The 22,345-nt window shown below is 36.0% G+C and overlaps 1 protein-coding gene across 16 annotated transcripts in view; it reads right to left on the reverse strand.

Moving 5' to 3' along the window:
* The window catches only part of AKAP9 (A-kinase anchoring protein 9), a 150,368-nt gene that overhangs the window by 122,023 nt on the left and 6,000 nt on the right, over positions 1-22,345 (reverse strand). For all 16 annotated transcript variants that reach the window (XM_082471645.1, XM_082471643.1, XM_082471644.1 and 13 more), the window contains one exon: positions 6,368-6,622. In XM_082471645.1, the coding sequence (XP_082327771.1) occupies positions 6,368-6,622 (255 nt within the window). The remainder of the gene's footprint in view (positions 1-6,367; positions 6,623-22,345) is intronic.

A 22,345-nucleotide genomic window follows, 5' to 3' on the forward strand; every position in this document is an offset into this window, starting at 1 on the left:
AGACTACATTCTTTTCAAGCGCACATGGAATATTCTCTGGGATAGACCACATACTAGGACACATGGCAAGCCTAAACAAATTTAAAGGGACAGAAATTATTTCAAGTATCTTTTTTGATCACAACAGCATGAAGCTAGAAATCAACTGCAGAGAGAAAAACGAGAAAAAATGATTACAGGGAGACTAAACAATATGCTACTAAAAAACTAATGGCTCAACAATGAAATTTTAAAAATACCTTGAGACAAATGACAATGAAAACACAACCATACAAAAGCTATGAAATGCAGCAAAAGCAGTCCTAAGAGGGAAGTTCATAGTGACACAGGACTTGCTCAAAAACAAGAAATTTCTCAAATAAACAACCTAACCTACCACCTAAAAGAATTAGAAGAAAAAGCAAAACCTAAAGTCAGCAGAAGGAAGGAAATAATAAAGCTCAGAGAGGAAATAAATAAAACAGAGATTTAAAAAACAATAGAAATAATCACTAAAACCAAGAGCTGGTGTTTTGAAAGGACAAAATCAACAAACCTCTGGCAGGGATCACCAAGAAGAAAAGAGGACCAAAATAAAATAAGAAATGAAAGAGGAGAAATAACAACTGATACGACAGAAATACAAAAAAACATAAGAGAATACTATGAACAATTATGTGCCAACAAATTGGACAACCTAGAATAAATGGACCAGTTTCTAGAAACATACAGCCCATCAAAACTGAATCAAGAAGAAATAGAGAATTTGAACAGACTGATCACTAGAAGTGAAACAGAATCTGTAATTTTAAAAAACTCCCTTCAAACAAAAGTCCAGAACTGGATGGCTTCACTGGGGGATTCCTAAACATACAAAGAAGAACTTATATCAATCCTGCTCAAATTCTTCCAAAAGACTAAAGGGGAGGGAAAACGCCCAAAGTCATTGTATGAAGCCACTATCACCTTGATACCCAAACCAGACAAAGATTCCACAAAAAAAGAAAATTACAATACAATATCTTTGATGAATATAGATGAGAAAATCCTCCACAAAATATTAGCAAACCAAATCCACAAACACATTAAAAAGGATCATACACCATGATTAAGCTGGATTCATCTGAGGTTCACAAGGATGGTTCAACGTACGCAAATCAATCAATGTGATACACCACATCAACAGAAGAAAAGACAAAAACCACATGATCATCTCAATTGATGCAGAAAAAGCATTTGATAAAATTCAACATCCATTCTTTTTTAAAAATTAAAAAAATTTTTATTTTATATTGGAGTATAGTTGATTAACAATGTTGTGTTAGTTTCAGGTGTACAGCAAAGTGATTCAGTTATACACACACATGTATCTATTCTTTTTCAAGTTCTTTTCCCATTTAGGTTATTACAGACTACTAAGCAGAATTCGCTGTGCTATACAGTAGGTCCTTGTTGGTTATCTATTTTATTTTATTATCATTCCACTTTTGTGTTCATGTTATGGAATACAATTAAACATAATATTTACATCTATAAAATTATCCTGTGTATACACATAAAGAAACATTAAAAAATTCTAATAGGGTTATCTATTTTAAATACAGCAGTGTGTACATGTTAATCTCAAACTCCCAATCTATCCCTCCCCCCACCCTTCCCCCTGGTAACCATAAATTCATTCTCTAAGTCTGTGAGTCTGTTTCTGTTTTGTAAGTAAGTTCATTTGTATCATTTTTTTAGATTCCACATATAAACAATATCATATGATATTTGTCTTTCTCTGACTTACTTCACTCTGCATTAAAGACTCTAGGTCCATCCATCATTCTTCTTAATGGCTGAGTAATATTCCATTGTATATATGTACCACATCTTCTTTATCCATTCAGCTGTCAATGGATAGACTGTTTCCATGTCTTAGCTATTGTAAACAGCGCTGCAATGAACACTGGGGTGCATGTATCCTTTTGAACCATGGTTTTCTCCAGATATATGCTCAGGAGTGGGATTACTGGATCATATGTTAGCTCTATTTTTAGTTTTTTAAGGAACCTCCATACTGTTCTTCATAGTGGCTATACCAATTTATATTCCCACCAGTATAGGAGGGTTCCCTTTTCTCCACACCCTCTCCAGCATTTATTGTTTGTAGACTTTGTGGTGATGGCCATTCTGACTGGTGTGAGGTGGTATCTCACTGTAGTTTTGATTTGCATTTCTCTAATAGTTAGCGATGTTGAGCATCTTTTCATGTGCCTCTTGGCCATCTGTATATCTTCTTTGGTGAAATGACTATATAGGTCTTCTGCCCATTTTTTGATTGGGTTGTTTGTTTTTTTGATATTAAGCCATATGAGCTGTTTGTAAGTTTTGGAGATTAATCCACTGTCAGTCACATCACTTGCAAATATTTTCTCCTATTCTGTGCATTGTCTTTTCGTTTTGTTTATGGCTTCCTTTGCTGTGCAAAAGCTTTTGGGTTTAACTAGGTGTTTATTTTTCTTTTTATTTCCATTACTCTAGGAGACAGATCGAAAAAGATATTGCTGCAATTTATGCCAAAGAGTGTTCTGCCTATGTTTTCCTCTAAGAGTTTTATAGTATCCGGTCTTATATTTAGGTCTTTAATCCATTTTCAGTTTATTTTTGTGAAATATCCATTCATGATAAAAACTCTTACTAAAGTTGGTATAGAGAGAACATATCTCAACATAATAAAAGTTATTTATCACAAACTCACAGCCAACATAATACTCATATGATTACCATATGATCCAGCAATTCCACTCCTGGACATATATCTGGAGAAAACTCTAATTGGAAAAGATACATGCACCCCAATGTTCATAGCAGTACTATTTACAATAGCTAAGACACGGAAACAACCTAAGTGTCCATCAACCGATGAATGGATAAAGAAGATATGATTGAGATATATATATATATATATATATATATATATATATATATATATATAACGGAATACTACTGAGCCATAAAAAAAGAAATAATGCCATATGCAGCAACATGCATGGACTTAGAGATTATCATAGTAAGTGAAGTAAGTCAAACAGAGAAAGACAAACATCATATGATATAACTTACATGTGGAATCAAAAAAATGACACAAATGAACTTATTTACAAAATAGAAACAAACTCACAGACGTAGAAAACAAACTTATGGTTACCAAAGAGGAAAGGCAGGGAGTGATAAATTAGAACTTTGGGATTAGCAGATACAATCTACTATATATAAAATAGATAAAACAACAAGATCCTACTGTATAGCACATGGAACTATATTCTATATCTTGTAATAAACCATAATGGAAAAGAATCTGAATAAGTATATATACATATATATGGATGCATATATATACATAAGTATATGTATATATACTTATAACTGAATCACTTTGTTGTACATCAGAAACTAACACAACATTGTAAATCAACTATACTTCAATTTAAAAACATTAAAAAAAAAAAAAAGCTGATTCATGGGCCCCACCCAGACCTGCTGAATCAGAATCTACATTTTAAAAAGATCCCACATGTGATCTGTATACACATGGAAGTCTGAGAAGTTATTCCTCCAAAATGGGGAAAGATAATAAAGTACGTGTCCAATGAGCTCAAAAAAATTAACAGAAACAAAAAACAAAAAAAACCCAACCAAACAAACAAAAAAAGCAAAAACCGAAAAAAAACCAAACATGAACCATCACTGTCTCCTTTCTCATCTACACTTACGGAAATTTTATTCAGCACTCAAGACCAAGTTCCAAGTCAACCTCCTCTCTGATGTAGTAATGATGCCAGGAACAGAAATAAGCTTACTCCTATTCTAAAATCCTGTATCAGTGGTTCCTAACTTATGTGGCCCTCTTTTAAATCTAAAACACTTTCATGGGACTTCCCAGGTGGTCCAGTGTTTAAGAATCCACCTGCCAATGCAGGGGACATCGGTCCGATCTCTGGTCCGGGAAGATACCACATGCCACGGGCAACTAAGCCCATGTGCCACAACTACTGAAGCCCATGTGCTCTAGAGCCTGTGTGCCGCAACTACTGAGCCCACACACTGCAACTACTGAAGCCTGCACACTCTGGGCCGCATGTGCCACAACCACTGAGCCTGCATGCTGCAACTACTGAAGCCCGTGCGCCTAGAGCCTGTGCTCAGCAACAAGAGAAGCCACCGCAATGAGAAGCCTGTGCACTGCAACGAAGAGTAGCCCCCACTTGCCACAACTAGAGAAAGTCTGTGCACAGCAGTGAAGACCCAGCGCGGCCAAAAAAAAAAAAAAAAAAAAAAACCACAAAAAACCACTTTCATGATGCAAGTCCTTATGGTTCGCTCACTTACTTATTCTTTTGAATGGCTACTGATTAAACGCATATTGTGTACTAAGAACTGTGCTACTGAGGATAAAATGGTGAACAAGACACTCTGCACTTGAAATGCTAAAATTCTAGTGAAAGCCCAAGTATTGATTTGTTAGGCAGAAAATGAAAATAAAAACATCTTCAAATCAAATCAAGCACCACGGTTGCTATATTGTATTATACAAAAGATCTAGATTTCAACAAAAAATTACAAATACAGGGCTTCCCTGGTGGCTCAGTGGTTAAGAATCCACCTGCCACTGCAGGGGACACGGGTTCAAGCCCTGGTCCGGGAAGATCCCAAATGCCGTGAAGCAACTAAGCCCGTGTGCCACAACTACTGAGCCTGCACTCTAGAGCCCACGAGCCACAACTACTGAAGCCGCGTGCCTAAAGCCTGTGCTACGCAACAAGAGCAGCCACTGCAATGAGAAGCCTGCACACTGCAATGAAGAGTAGCCCTTGCTCTCTGCAACTAGAGAAAGCCCACTTGCAGCAAAGAAGACCAATGCAGCCAAAAATAAATAAATAAATTTTTAAAAAATTACAAATACACAAAGAAAAAGGAAAGTATGGCCCATACACAAGAAAAACAGTAGTCAGTAGAAACTGTCCCTGAGGAAACATAGATATTGGACTTAATAGACAAAGATTTTAAATTAGCTGTTTTTTAAAAAGTCAAATAAATGAAGGAAATAATGTCTAAAAAACTAAAGAAAATTATAAGAACAATGCCTCGCCAAATAGGGAATATAAAAAAAGAAAGAATTTATAAAAGAACCAAAGAGAAATTCTGGAGTTAAAAGTAAAATAACTGAAATGTAAAATTCACTAGAGGGGCTTAACAGGAGATCTGAGGAGGAAGAAGAATCAGAGCAAACTTCAGTATAGTTCAACTGAAATTATCCAGTCTGAGAAAAAGAAAAAAGAATTTTAAAAAAATGAACAGATCATCAAAGACCTGTGCAACAAACATACTAACATATGAATAATGGAGACTCAGAAGGAGAGGAAAGGGTCAGAAAGAATATTCGAAGATATAATGGCTGAAAACTTCCCAAAGGTGATGAAAAACATTAATCTATGTATCCAAAATGCTCAAAGAACTCTAAGTAGGAAAAACTCAGTAAGATCCACTTTTATGATGAATAGCAAATCTCTATGACATCTCTGACTCTTGGCTAAAGCTCAAATCCCTATATATCTAAATCCTATTTCCACCTAAATATGCCAAGGCACAATCCAAATTATCATTTTTTGCCTTGTACAACACTCTTCCTCCTAAGCATCCCATTGTTCTCTACTCCTGGTCTTAGTTGGTAGCTCCACTATCCCACCCACCACCCAATCCACTCTTAACTTCTCCCTCATCTCCTTATTCTTGAAAATTCCATCATTAATGGGAGGAAGAAAGTTAGCATTTATTGAGGAAAACTTTCTATGGGCCAAGTACAGCCTCCCTCTGTTCACCATTACCACCATCCTATCCTGATCACTTTGAGATCCATGTAAAACTAAACTACTTAAGGTTTCCAAATCACATCACACTGTTTCATGTCTTTGAGAACGCTGATTCTTCAGCATGGAGGTTGTCTGCCCTACTTCTTTGTCTCTAGCTAACTCTAACTTACACCTCAAGACTTGGTTCTATTACCTCTTCCTGGAAACTTTCCCAAATAACACACACAAGACTGATTTGGGCATTCCCCCAAATCATGGTACTTTAGGGCACCATGTGCATTGTTGCTAGCATGGCTCTAATCGAGGTACACAGCCTATCTTACATCCACCTTCCCCACTAGAGTGACTTTCAAGGATACAGACTGTCATATTTATCTTTGTATCCTTGGTGCTCAATCTTTGGTGTAATACAGCTGCTCAATAAGTGTTTGTTAAATCAAGCTCACAAAAAATCGCATAGGGTGCTAATGAGTGTTGTCATTACAACAACTTTACACTTAGAATGCTAGTATTTAAAAATCTGGATGAATACTTACTTCAACAGAGAAGACCTGGTCATGCTTAACTATTTCTCCACTGTGTAGAGCTCTCATTATTGTGGATTCAGGAGTCACAGCTGATCCTGATCTCTGAGAACTATTTGTGCACATCTCATCACTCTGTGATTGCTCAATATTCACAGCATGGTATGCTGACATGTCATGTTTACTACTTGAAGTTTTCCTCTTTTTTTTCTGCTTCTTAGGATTCTGCCCATCAGATTGAGCTTTCCTTTGTCGAAACTGGGCAAGCTACAGAAAAAAAAATCATCGTTATTGTCAAAGATAATTTTTCTTTATCAGCACTAAGAAAAAAGTAGATTTGGAGTCACTTTCCTTAAAAGATCAACCCATCACTAAAATGATGACAAAATAATGGACAACGGTTACTGTGTTTAACACAAGAATGACTACTGAATTGCAAAGAAACTAGGTATTTCTGAATGAATACTGTTCAAATGTTGAGAAGAACTGAAAATATCATGTCAAAAGAAAAAAAATTAGCCCAGAGTTGGGTAGAATAAAAAACAGGCATTCTCATTCACTGTTTAGTGAGAGTATAATCTCTGGATATGAGATTATATGAAAACATAGGAGCTCTAAATGCATTTGCTTTGTGGAATTTCTGCGACTTCCACTTACTTATATTAGTAAATGTAATTATTTCATGCAAAAAGCTTTAGCTATACAAATGATCATTGCAGACGTGTTTATAATGGGAAAAATTATAAATATTTTCAGGATCAAACAGTAGAGCCTCCTAGCCCTTAATCATTTGCATACCATCATCAGGATTTTTGCCATATCCTAGTGTCACCTAAACTTACCAGTTACTTAATATGTTTTAACTAGTGTACTTTTCTTATTTAAATTTATTTTAAAAGGATACTTTCTATCCTTGACATAAATTAAAAGACAGTATCACTTGTCATTTTTTAAAAAATAAAAACAAAAATGAATACAATGAAAAATAAAACTGTATTATTAAAATTTTAGCTAGATATTTTGCTGAAGGTTCTAAGAGAAACAGGCAAGTGTTAGAGGGGTGCTAAGGATCTATGAGTATCAGACTTTTGGCTTATAAGAAACCTGGTTAAAGAAACCTGGAAAAGTAGTAACTTTTTTTTTTACAATACCTAAAATATCTCATCATTACCTATATCAGAAGTATGGATAACATATTTTGGGCAATACTAGATTAATTCAATTAAAATAATACTAATGCAAACCATTATTAATATTAAAAATATTAATGTAAACCATTATTAATAGTAAATGTTTATATATAACATTAGGTATAATATTGCAACATAACCTTTTTTAGTGAAAGGAAAATTAAGTGCATCTCTTTTAACAAAGATAAGGCAGGCCTCAGGCTCACAGCCTTCAACAATTATACCTATCTTAAATTTTAATAACATTATACACATAGGCCTGGATAAATTCTGTAAGAATATAACCATAACAACTTTGGTCTGTCTCTGGATTTGGGATTACAGGTATTTTTCCTTATGCTCACTTGAAATTTCCTTTTTGGTGCATAAATTTTCCAAATTTTATATGAAGCAACTATTAACTACCAATTCCTAAATTTAATTTGAACTCAGTCATTCTGAAAGAAACAAAAGCATAAGAACAGGTGTAAGCCCTCTGTGCCTTAAAAAGAGGAAATAGAGGAAATATACAAACATATTAATATATAAATTAGACCAATTACAAAGATGGCCAGTAAATGTCTTATGATATAAAGGATTAAAGCAATCTTGATGATGTTAATATCATTAACTATCAAAATGTGACAAATACTAGAATCTATAGAATAACATACAGCATATGTCTGCTGTAAATGAAGAAAAGTTTATAGATATGTACTGTTTACTTAACAAATGTGTCTAATTAATAAGTCAGAAATATCTAATCACTGACCCTGCAATATAAAAATATATCACATTTAAGTTTCTTCCCCAGTTGATCAGCAACTAGTCGGTTATTCTACTATCTGCTTAAGGAACAGATGCAAGACCAGTTGCCTCTATTTGTACATTATTAAGCTGCTGGAATGCATTTAAACTACTTTGGAGAGCAAATTCATTCTTAAAAATAAACCAACTGAAACACTATTATATATTATCTGTAAATAGAATCAAAAGTCTAGGGACATCATTTTAAAACGATCCCTCAGAAAGAATGTAAAAGCAAAAATATGCTAATGACATTCTTAAGATTTAAAAATATATTCAGACAGCAGAGGATATCAGGACAATAATGAAGATTTTGTTTAAAATTCCAACTCTGTTAGGATATATAATATATATTTAATATTTATTTAGATGTACAAATACATAACAAAAGAGAAAATTTTTAAAAAACAAACAAAAAACCCGCTGCCTGAGACAACAGTATCCATTATTAAATGAACCCAATGAAAAGGTTAATAATAGATATGGAATAAAAAGTAGAATAGGGACTTCCCTGGTGGCGCAGTGGTTAAGAGACCGCCTGACAATGCAGGGGACAAGGGTTCAAGCCCCGGTCCAGGAAGATCCCACATGCCGCAGAGCAACTAAGCCTGTGCGCCACAACTACTAAGCCTGTGTGCCACAACCACTGAAGCCCGCATGCCTAGAGCCTGTGCTCTGCAACAAGAGAAGGCACTGCAATGAGAAGCCCACACACCACAGTGAAGAGCAGCCCCTGCTCGCCACAACTAGAGAAAGCCCGCGCGCAGCAAAGAAGACCCAACGCAGCTATAAAAAAATAAAATAAAAAAGGAGAATAGTTCTATTACAGTGTTTAGAACTAATCACTTCTAAGGACATAAAATTACCAAGACATTGTTTCAGGCCTATGTTATTGATTACATGAAGTCATATTATTTTTTCAGAACAATTAACCAGAAGGTAAACTCCATGAATGTAAGAACTTTTGTTCACTGATATATATTCAAAATCTAGAACAGTACTCAATAAATACATGATGAGTGAAAAAAAGATAATGTACCTTTTATAGAAAAGTTAACATTAAGCAATAATTTTAAGCACTGTTCCACAGAACCTAAGAACTAAGATGATAAACTGGCATATCTAATCCCACTATCTAAAAAAGTTCCATGGTCTCAGAATTCAAAGTGGCAATTAAATGAATTAAAATATAAAATATTCCCTCTCACCATAATCTCTCTACCCCACTAGGCAAAACAAATAAACAGAAAAACTAAACAAATGACAAAATTAAATTCTCAGAAAAACAATGCCCATAATAGCTTTTTAGGAAGAGTTCTGTTTTGTAAAAACATGAGAAAGGGAACAAGATCACATCATAAATCACATCATAAACAGCTATCTATTTTTATTTTAAATCTGAAAAATGGCAAGCTGGCAGATAAGCAAAAATCAGAAACTCTATTCAATTAGCTAATCATTTGATACTGCAATGGTACACTTTAAATTACTGGAAAAACATTTATTCTAAAACATGCTGGAAATTCAGACTACAGACATCTGTGTTTGTCATTTGGAAGCCAATTATAAAAATGTTAACATATGCAGGCACGGAAATAGCTGCAAGATTTACTGGAAAGATATCATGTCCATATACACTTGTCTTTCAAAACTAATTCAGATCTCAAGCAAATGTCTTACCCTGACCAGAACACGAATAAATAATTAAATGAAAATGACCAATAATTTATTCCATAAACTCAATATTTATTTATAAATGATCATTCTCAATAAAACAGGGAATTTTTTTAATGCTGTAAAAAAAACGCCAAGTTTTTATAACGTCACTTCAATAAAAGTACTAACTGGAATCTGTTTTGTTTCTTGAGAGTTCATCAGGTGTTTATGTGCCAGGCACAAAGCTAGACATGAGTTGAAATACACGGTCTTAACAGTAGGATCTTTTAGTCTAGGCCAGCCTAATATTTCACTGAGTGGTGAGAAACAAGGTAGAAGTTAGTGTACAATTTTGTAAACTCAACAGTCCTATGTATCTTTAAGGAGGTAGTATGGGAACTTCTCTTGTCCTGATTTTCTCAAAAAAGGCTTTCTGTAAGAGGTGTGGTTGTAGAGTTTTATAGCTGTGAAGGAAATAACTTGGCATATGACAGACAGTAGTGAGTAGTTCATTTATTTAAAAAATATTTATTGTGTTTATGGAATAAATATTGAGTTTATGGAATAAATTACCATGTGTTTGCCCTGTGCAGGGTAGGTAGTAATGAAACAGATACAAACCCTACTCCTCTGAATTGTAATCCAGGTAGAAAGAAAAAAATTAAACAAATATGGACAAATACAGAAATATATCATTTCAAGAGACAAAATGTGCTTTGAAGAAAAAGTATAGGTACTAAAGAAAGTCTAAAACAGAAAGACTTAATTTGAATGGGAATGTAAGGGAGAAGTCATGAAATATTGAGAAAAGAATGTGGAAGCTGAGATTTGAAGACAAATATGAGTTACTTGCCCAAAAGTAGCAAAATAGAACAAGAACATCTGACTCTAAATCCAGTATTCTTTCCATTATACCAATTTGCATTCCATGCATTCTGAGCTCTTTTCCTTCATTTGTCATTAAACTTAAAAACACTAACATTAAATCTAGAACACGAAGTTTAAAGGCATGAACAAATGAAATCACCAAAACAAATATTTTGACAACACTAGGGAAAAAACACACACACAACACACACATACACCAAGAAATTATAAAATATTTTTAAAATGTTATCTACTTTCTCTAGTCTTCAAAAGCAGCTATGTTTTTACTGTAGAAAATTTAAGAAATCCTAATTAATTCTAATTATGTAACTATTTGTACCTGTCCGTGCAGCCTTTACCTTTGTGATATTCCTTAATGAACGTTGAACAAGAATGCTGTACGAGCTATTACAACAAAACTTCAGGGACCTAACTATGAAAACACAGAAGAATAACACAGTTGACCCAAACACAATTTGTATGTAGAGCTGAAGTAGGGCAACTGAAAACAAAGAAGACAAAAGCAACACTTTAAAGATGCTCTGAAGAATATTTTCCAACGATATGACACAATACAAACTGTTGGAAAATAACAGTGCCAAATAGACCCGAGGAAATCAGATATGGAAAAGACCACAGGACTTTACCTTATGGAGCCAGCAGTCTTATTTATATCCTACAACCTCAATCAATGCAGAATTTTTCTTAAAGTTTTGGAACACCTTCATGTCTAAGAAGAAAACAGATTCTGGAACTGAAAAAGTTACCTTAATTTTGCAAATTTTAACACATTTCATTGTCTGGCACATAGTAGGCCCAACTATTTTTTGAGTGAAAATAATGTTTCAAAAAGAATATGGATTACATATATTAGAGTACTGGACTGCTGTGTTTACAGAGACTCTAATAAGCTAGCTATGTGACACTGGACAAGCCACTTAACCTCAAGAGAACTCAGTTTTTTCAACTGTACAATGAAGAGGAGGATTAGAAGGATCTCGTAAAACTTCTTTCAGTTTTACCATATGATCCAGCAAGTCTACTCCTAGGTGATATATCCTAAGAAAACAAAAACACTAATCCAAAAAGATACATGCACCCCAATGTTCACAGTAGCATTATTTACAATAGCCAACATATGGAAGCAACCTAAGTGTCCATCAACAGATGAATGGATAAAGAAAATGTGGTATACATACAATGGAATATTACTCAGCCATAAAAAAGAATGAACTTCTGCCATTTGTATCAACATGGATGGACCAGAGGGTTTTATGCTTACTGAAATAAGTCAGACAGAGAAAGACAAATACTGTATGTTTTCACTTATATGTGGAATCTAAAAAACAGAACAAACAAATCAATATAACAAAACAGAAACAGACTCAGATATAGAGAACAAACTAGTGGCTACCAGTGGGGCAAGGGGCAAGATACAGTGGTAGGGGATTAAGAGGTACAAACTACTATGTATAAAATATTATAAGTAAGATACAAGGATATACTGTACAGCACAGGGAATATAGTCTATATTTTATAATAACTTTAAATGGAGTATAACCTATAAAAATATTAAATCTCTATGTTGTACACTTGAAACTAATATAATATTGTAGATCAACTATATGCCAATCAATCAATAAAATTTCTTCCAGCTTTCAATGCCTAAATTGGAAAAGTTTTTTTCAACTGTTCCTTTCCCTTTTTCTTCCCCGTACTCTCACTTAATTATGTAGAAGAAAAACTAGAATTCTACATTATAAAAAAGTTTCTTTTTAACTGTTGCTTGAAAAAACAGTTCAATAAACAGTATCTATTACTAAATGATCCCAAATGAAAAAAGATATAGAATAAAAAGCGGAATGATTACATTATAGTGTTCAGAACAAATCACTTCTAAGTATATAAAATTATCAAAATACTGTTTTAGGCTCATGTTACTATAAGAAGTATATGAAGTCAAATTATTATTGCAGAACAAATAACTAGAAGATAAGCTCCAGGAGGGCAGGGATTTTTAATCAAAATCAAAGCCTATGTAATACTCTTAAGTCTCGAATAGTGCCTACATGTAGGTTCTCAATAAAAATTTGTTGAGTGAAAAAAAAGATAATTTTTTCTTTTTTACAGAAAAGAGGAGCCATAAGCAATAATTTTAGGCTTATTCCTCAGAACTTCAGAATATCTGTATAGTTTCTAAAAAACAACTAAAATGATAAATCAGGTCCATGGTTACATTACTGTACAACCATACAATGTAATATTACGTACCTGTCAAAGATAATGTTTTCCAAAAAAATTTAATGTGGGAAAATGCTCTCAACATAAAGCTGGGGGAGAAAAGAGGCCAAAACTGCATGCAGAGTATGATTCAAGCTAAGCTTAAAAACAGACATAGAAACAAAGAATGAACAAACTGTTAATAGTGATTACTTGTAGGTTATGAGACTATGGGTAATTGTTTTCTTTTTTGAAAGATTTTCACTGCCTCCCTCCCTCCCCCAAAGATCTGTAAAGAATATTCACTAATAAAACTATGGGCCCATATGTTAATATCACTATTTTTAAAAGGATATAATACAACTACACATCTACCAAAAATCTCATCCCAAAAGACATAAATAAGGCAGAAGTCCCAGGAATTATGCTGTCCTGGGGCCTGGCCTCTTTCATCAGCCTCTCCAGACACCCTCTCCAGACATCCCATAAGCATAACTGCTAACAGTGACAGATTATTACACCTCACTGTTCAGATGCCACCAACTTCTGTTTCATTTCACTGTCACCTCATTTACTGCTAACACTGAACAGTGAGAACAATGGCACTTTGCCCCAACCTTATCTAGTTTCTGCATAGTATAAAGCTTAATCTCATCAAAAATAAACAAATAAATAGCAGTTCATGTAAAGGAGAATCCCTAAAACAAGGTATATCTGTAACAGATGCTATCACCCTCAGCAGCATAAATACATGCCAGCTTATCATCTGAGGTTTGTTCATTTATAAGCCACAGGTAATAGAATATTATTCTCTCTTATATGCATTTTTTTTTTTGCAGGAAATATTGACTTAAAAAATAAAAGAACTGCTGTATCTGGTCACTTCAATGGCCCATCCTGTCAGATATCCAGTGCCCATCAACAGCTCCAATGATCTGTCAGAGATCATTTGTGATGAAACTGGGTGTATAATAAACACATAAATATCAGTTGGCTTTGGTTTCGCTTCCTCTTCCTATCTCATTCCACAACACACACACTACTCCCCGAGGACTGAGGGGCCATGGGATTATGATCTCTGCACACCTCTAGGCCCTTGGCATATGCATCGGAAAATGGGCAAAAGTTAACACAGCACCAGTGTTTGTAACAGAAAAACTGGAAACAACCCAAATGCTCATTGATATGAGAATGCTAAATGAGGTAAATTCCTATAATGGAATAGTATGCAGGTGTGAACATCTTTACATAATACTGAACAAAAAGAAAATCATTAAATACTGCTTACAATATGATACCATTAAGTTCAAAAACAGTAAAACTAGTATATTATGTAAACATATGTGGTACAGAAAAGCAAGGCACTGATAAAGAAAATTCAGAATTGCAGTTACCTTAGGTAGGGAGGGGGTGGGATTAGATTGGGAAAGGTTTCAAACGTATTTGAATGTGTTTATTTCTTAAACTGGGTGATAGGCATAGAGGTCGTTTTTAAAAAATCATTTTTCTTATCTATATATTTTATATGTATTCTTTTGCAGGTGAAACATATTTAAGCATTTTAAAAGTATGTGTTTAGAACTTCCTGCTGAGGGAACTGGCCAGTGCTCATAGCTCCTACCATACAGGACACCCCAGCTGCTCCTCCCAGTCTAGTTTGATGAGAAAAGAGGCAGTTGATTAGATTCTTCTCTTGGAATTAGGGAACAAAGAGTTAGAAAAAATGTCCAGAAAGTAAGAGGGGAGATGAATCTTATTGAAGGATTTGAAAATCAGTGCATGATGCAATAATCATATAAATATCCCTAAACTCACCCATAAAGTACATTTATGCTATCAACCTACTAGTCACGTTGCAGACTAAAATACTTTTTTGTGTATTCAGCACAGCCAGTTTTCCTTCTGACGTTAAATCATCCTTACTTTAGTTGCACACCAAGTAAAGTAGCTGGCATATAAGAGTTCATGATGTATAATCACCTAGTTTTGCAGAATCACACAAATTAGCTATGTCAGTGGGTCCCAAACTTTACTGCACATTGAGGATCTTTAAAAAATAGTGAGTCCTGGATGGCACCTCAGACTTTCTTATTTGGGGTTGGAGTGTGACTTAGGCTTTGAAATTGTTTAAAGCTTTCCAGAGGCTTCTAATGTGCAGCAAAGTTTGGGAACCACTAAGCTAGATGCTTACTCTATGAATTGATTTGCTTGCACTATTTACATAATTTTTCCCTCCCCCTTCTTTTTTTTTTTAAGTGTCTATAGTGGGAAACAATTCCATTGACTAGAACAAATTTGGGGATTCATCTTTAATTTTTGGTCATGTGCAAACTGATGTACAAGCAAAAGAAGCTGATCTGCAAAGAGAGGAGCATCAGATATTGTGAAAGTGAAATAAGGGATGATAGAGAGAATGGCATTGGTTCCAAATGGCTGTTCAGTTTCCCATGAGGCCCAACTATACTTCTCTTAGCTTCCTTTGATATCTCTCTATCTTTACTATAACCCTCTTTTTCTCTCCTTCACTTAACTAATCAGTTTTTTGGGAACAAAGTACCCTGCTAGAAGTAGGGTGCTTACATTTAGCTATTTGAATCAGTCAATATTTTATATTAAAAAAAAAAAACCCTCATGGTTTTTCTGCTTCATCTGTATAGCAATAACATACACCTGCCACCTGGTGGCAGCATACCTACCTGAATATGGGATATGTTTTTTGGAAAACAGTAACCCTTTTCAAAGGTTAAACATGTCAAATATACATTCTTTGACAGTTTTTGGCTACTTTTAGGATAAAATCCATACTGTCTCAACTAACACATATGGCTCCTCATTATCTGATCCCAGCCTATTTCCCCAATCTAGTTTTCCAGCATGAGAATAATGATGATGATGGCTAATACTTCTTGAAAAGTTTTTATAATCTGACAATCTTCTAAGAGCTTTATATGTATTAGCTGAATCCTCACAACAACCCCAAGGCAGGTACTATTATTTTTCTCATTTTCCAGATGGGAAACAGAAGTACTGAGAAGTTTAAGCAACTTGCCTAAAGTCACAAAGCTAATAAACTGCAGAGCCAGAATTTGATCCCAGACTGTCTCGTCTAGTCCAAGCTCATAACCACTACTATTATACTGCTTTTCACAAAAAAATCTTTGAAAAAGTAGGTAGCATTCACCACTCTTTCCTGATTCACATTCATTCTCCATCCCACAGTAATCTGAATTCTTCGTTTCCCTTTCTCACCAACTGTTGCTAAAGCTCAAGGTCACTTTTCAAGTCTCCATCATGCTTGATTTCTCATTTTTGACAAGTGGTCACTCCTCCTTACTTGAAACTCTTCCCTTAGCCTCACAGACATCATCATCTCCTAGCTTTGTAAACAGTTTGTATACAGTATCCTCTGCAGATACTTCTCCACCTGTTTTTTAAACATGGGTGCTTCCACAGGATTCAACTCTCAGTATGCATCCCATTTAGTCGTCGTCTTGAGTGAACTTCCCACTCCCAGAGTGTCAGACAGTATCTTTAAGCCAAATATTTATCTCTAGCATGGCCTTCTAAAGGAACAGACTCATATTCAGTTTTACACTGGGCCACTCTTCTAGGATGTTCTCCGATTCAATGTATCCAAAACAAAAGTCATCTTTATCTTACTAAAATATTTGTTACCCTCCAAAAATGCCCACATTTCCTATCTCAGAGACCCATTTCACTCAAATCCTCTTTTCCCCCAAATTTGTCCATGTTCCCCTATCTCAGAGACCAGCACCTACATCCCTTAAGTTGCTCAAGTCAGAAAACTAGAGTCTTCTCTTATCTTAGTCTGTTTGGGCTGCTATAACAAAATATCATAGACTGGGTGGCATATAAACATCAGAAATCTATTTCTCACAGTTCTGGAGGCTGTAAGTCCAAGATCAGGGAACCAGCAGATCTGGTGTCTGGTGAGAGCCCACTTTCTAGTTCACAGATGGCCATCGTTTTGCTATAGCCTCACATGGTGGAAAGGGGCAAGGAATCTCTCTTTTGTAAGGGCAGTAATCCCATTTATAAGGGCTCTGCCCTCATGACTTAGTCATTTCCCAAAGGCACCACCTCCTAATACAATCACCTTGGGGGGGGGCTACGATCGCTACATATGATTTCTAGGGGGAAATGAACATTCAAATCATAGCATCTCTCTTACCCTTTACAACAATTACCAAGGTCTCTCAATTCTACCTCCTAAACAGTGACCAAGGATATAAGAGCCAGTGCAGGGCTGAAGTTAAGAACACAATCTCTTGGGTCAGAGTGGGTTTGAATCCTTGTTCTGCCACCATGACTTTGTGCAAATTACTTAACCTCTCTGGTTTTCCCACCTATAAAATAGGGATAGAAACAGTATCCACAGCTCTTAGAATAGTTATAAGGATTAAATAAGAAAATGAATGTAAAACGCTTAGCATAATGCCTAGCATTAGAAAGTGCTCAAAAATTGGTAGCTACTATCATCATAAATTCATACTCTTCTTTTTTCCACTGTCACCCTTCCCACTGTCCAAGTGAAAGACAATGAGGTAGAAACAGAAGCGGGGATAAATCAAGAAATATTTAGAAGGTAAAATCAGCAGAATGTGGTGATTGGTTGGCTCTGAAAGGTAAAGGAGAGTGAGTCAGGGAAACCAAATAGAAGGTGAGATAATGTGGGCCTATGGGGTTGTGGTGTTAGAATGGGAAGAAAAAGGCTAAGTAGGAGACAAATTTTGAATAAAAAACAATTAATGGGATTGGGTTATGAGTACAAAGGATACAGGAAGATAACTGCAGAATAATTCAAAGGGTTTTAGTTTTCAACTGAGATGCTTTCTCAATAGGTATAAACTACTGAGCCTCAAAAATATGATGGCACATAAAATAGAAAACAAGAACATTAAAATTATTTATTTATTTATTTATGGCTGTGTTGGGTCTTCGTTGCTGCGCATGGGCTTTCTCTAGTTGTGGTGAGCGGGGGCTACTCTTCCTTGCAGTGCACGGGCTTCTCATTGCAGTGGCTTCTCTTGTTGCGGAGCACGGGCTCTAGGCGTGCAGGCTTCAGTAGCTGCAGCACACAGGCTCAGTAGTTGCGGCACGTGGGCCCTGGAGCGTGCAGGTTTCAGTAGTTGCAGCATGTGGGCTCAGTAGTTGTGGTGCGTGGGCTCTAGGGCACACAGGCTTCAGTAGTTGTGGCACACAGGCTCAGTAGTTGTGGCTCGCAGGCTCTAGAGTGCAGGCTCAGTAGTGGTGGTGCACGGGCTTAGTTGCTCCGTGGCATGTGGGATCTTCCCGGACCAGGGATCGAACCCGTGTCCTCTGGATTGGCAGGCAGATTCTTAACCACTGTGCCACCGGGGAAGTCCCAAACATTAAAAATTTTAAATCCAACTCACAGAGGAAAAAAAAAACTATATAGACTTTTTTTTTTTTAATAAATAATTTTATTTATTTATTTTTGGCTGCGTTGGGTCTTTGTTGCTGTGCGCAGGCTTTCTCTAGTTGTGGCGAGCAGGGGCTACTCTTTGTTGCAGTGCATGGGCTTCTCATTGCGGTGGCTTCTCTTGTTGCGGAGCACGGGCTCTAGGCATGCAGGCTTCAGTAGTTGTGGCACATGGGCTCAGTAGTTGTGGCTCGCGGGCTCCAGAGCGCAGGCTCAGTAGTTGTGGTGCACAGGCTTAGTTGCTCCACAGCATGTGGGATCTTCCCGGACCAGGGCTCGAACCCATGTCCCCTGCATTGGCAGGCGGATTCTTAACCACTGTGCCACCAGGGAAGTCCCTATATAGACTCTTTTGTCATAAGACTAAAACACCGATGCCTATTAAAATTACTTATACTGCATTTTACCCTTTTAATTAAAAAATATATATTCTTCTCACCTAAAAAAAAAAAATCCCAAATTATTATCTTCTCTTTTTCTCAAACTTTATTAAAAATTGCTATTGATTTCAATGGAAAAGTGAGAGTTCTCTTGTTAAAGGGAGTAGAAATGCTCAGACATATATTTTCATTAGAAGAGGAATTTATACAAATTAAAAATTAAATATCAGTTTGGCAAATGTAGATGGTTTTACCTTAAAATATTCCCAATATTTTAAGTTATCTTTGAAAAGTTTCTATAACTTTCAGCCAAAACCTATTATTTCATATATAAACTCCCAGCAAATACTTGTTAATGCAGGTTTTACACATTTTCTAATACTTTGCCCTTTAGAGCATCTACTTATTTATTTGACTTTAGAAATCAACTTATACATACACAGTGAACAGACCATAAATGGTGTAGTAATTAACTCAGATCACTGCCCCATGCCCATCGCAAATCCCTGCATCTCTTTCCCCTGCATCCTCTTACACACTTTCATACATTAAACTTGCTTTTTCATAAATCTGAAGAGCTAATATTTTTAGTTATAATTGGTCCCTGTCCCTATCTTCCCTGGGGAAACAATAAGGCAATATCAACTTGAAAAAGTGAGAAAAAAAAAAAAAAAAAGAAAAAGTGAGACCCTTGAGGAATAAATACGGTCTAATCAGAGTCCACAATGAATGATCCCTAGTAAACAAGGAATTTTGTTTACTAATTTTGTGTGTTCAGTATCAAGAAAAAGAAGGAAAGAGATTCTAGACTTTATACCCTGTTAGTTTTTCAGAGCTCTGTAACCAGAGAACCTGTTCAATTAATACAATTTATAAATTCAAATCTTTATAGATTAGGATTTTGAATAGTTTAGTATAGTTCTTACTAGTGAAAATTAATAATCTGGGGGGCTTTGAGAAATGACCTCTTAAAAGAAAAGAAGTAAATTTGGGGGCTTTCAGAAATGATTTCTTAAAAGGAAAAAAAAGTTAGACTTACAGAGAAACTTTTAGACCACATAAGAATCTCAGTGAATAGCAAACCACAATAAGAATCATAACCCTGATGGCAACTGAAAACAAACACCACACTGTTCATGAAACAAAGAGAATGAAGGAATTTTTCATGGTACAAAAGAATCTATAGATTTAAATAAATAACCTAGGCAAAACCACTTCTGGAACAATTCTGTTTTTAACAGCATTAAATCCTCGTGCAAATCGACCACAGCTTTATGCAGTGTACCTAGATGAGCATTAAGTATCCTAAGTTATATTTTGGTGACCATGACCACAAAAACTCTAGAAGTAAAAGGGGAGTCAACATGACAAGAAAAGTATCTTACACCAGTAAAATATCTGTACAGATCTATTGTGTTCACATATGAAAATGGCAGGTCTTTTTGTTACTAAAGAAGATTAGGGTTTTTTTCCCACAGTGAAAATGGATTGGTAATGGTCAAGCAAACAACCCAATAGGTGCCTCTGGAACCAGCTGCATGCACTTGTAAAACAACTGGCTATGGAATGAAATGACTCACCGGCCCACACAGAATTCAAACATTAGCATTATGCTCTAATCAAACTACCAGGAACATATGCAAGGGAAGGAACAGTTTAAATTTTGGCATGGCCCAGAAGGCCTAAAAAAAAGATGGAAGATGATCCTCTGGAGATGTGTCTCTCTCTTTACCTCTCTCCATCACCTGCCTGACTGCATGTTTCTCCCTCTCTCTCCCTCTCAGTATATAAATATATACGTAATATAAATATAATAGTAATCATCAATAGCATTATGTAAAAGAAGTTGGTAACAACAGAATTAAAAAATGGGCAAAGGACTTGAATAGACATTTCTCCAAAAACAGACAGACAAATGGCCAATAAGCACATGAAAAGATGTTCAACATCCTTAGTCATTAGGAAATTAAAGAGCAAAAGCAAAATGAGATACCACTTCCCACCCACTAGAATAGTTATAATTTAAAAAAAATAGAGGGGCTTCCCTGCTGGTGCAGTGGTTAAGAATCTGCCTGCCAATGCAGAGGACACGGGTTGGAGCCTGGGTCCGGGAAGATCCCACATGCCACGGACCAACTAAGCCCGTGCACCACCACTACTGAACCTCCACTCTAGAGCCCGCGAGCCACAACTACTGAGCCCACATGCCACAACTACTGAAGCCCACGCAACTAGAGCCTGTGCTCTGCAACAAGAGAAGCCACCGCAAAGAGAAGCCCGTGCACCGCAACAAAGAGTAGCCCCCGCTTGCTGCAACTAGAGAAAGCCCACGCGCAGCAACGAAGACACAACATTGCCAAAAATAAAAATAAAACAAATATACTTAAAAAAATGGAAAACAATAAGTGTTGGTGAGGATATGGAGAAATCAGAACCCTCATACACTGCTGGTGGGAATGGATACAGGCACTATGGAAAAAGTTTGGTGGTTCCTCAAAAAACATAGAATTACCATATGATCCAGAAATTCTACTCCTAGATATAGGCCCAAGGGAAATGAAAACTGGTACTCAAATACTATACACGAATCTTCACAGCAGCACTATTCACAACAGCCATAAGGTAGAAACAACTCAAATGCCCTTCAATGAATAAACAAACAAAATGTGGTATATACATACAACAAAATATTATTCAGCCATAAAAGGAAATGAAGAACTGATACATACTATAACACTGATGAACCTTGAAAACATTACACTAAGTGAAAAAAAAAACAAAAAAAACACAGACATTAAGGGTCAAACAGTATATGATTACATTTATATGAAATATGTAGAATAGGTAAACCGATAGAAACAGAAAGCAGATTGGTGGTTGCTAGAGGCTGGGGGAAGTAGGGAATGAAGAGTATCTTCTTAATGGATACAGGGCTTTACTCTGGGATGATAAAAATGTTTTGGGGGCTTCCCTGGTGGAGCAGTGGTTGAGAGTCTGCCTGCCAATGCAGGGGACACGGGTTCGAGCCCTGGTCTGGGAAGATCCCACATGCCGCAGAGCAACTAAGCCCGTGAGCCACAACTACTGAGCCTGCGCGTCTGGAGCCTGTGCTCCGCAATGGGAGAGGCCACGACAGTGAGAGGCCCGCGCACCGCGATGAAGAGCGGCCCCCACTTGCCGCAACTGGAGAGGGCCCTCTCACAGAAACGAAGACCCAACACAGCCATAAATAATAAATAAACAAATAAATTTTTTTTTAAAAAAAGAGTAAACATTAAAAAAAAAATTTTGGAACTAGATAGAAGTGGTGTACAACGCTGAACTGTTGTGCCTCTGAATTGTTTTAAGATGGTTAATTTTTATATGACTTCCACCTCAAGTAAAAAAAAAAATCATAGATTCTTTATATCTAGCACCAGAAGAACTC

This window comes from Balaenoptera physalus, assembly GCF_965194825.1.
Source record: "Balaenoptera physalus genome assembly, chromosome: 8".
In the NCBI taxonomy this organism is placed as follows: Eukaryota; Metazoa; Chordata; class Mammalia; order Artiodactyla; family Balaenopteridae; genus Balaenoptera; species Balaenoptera physalus.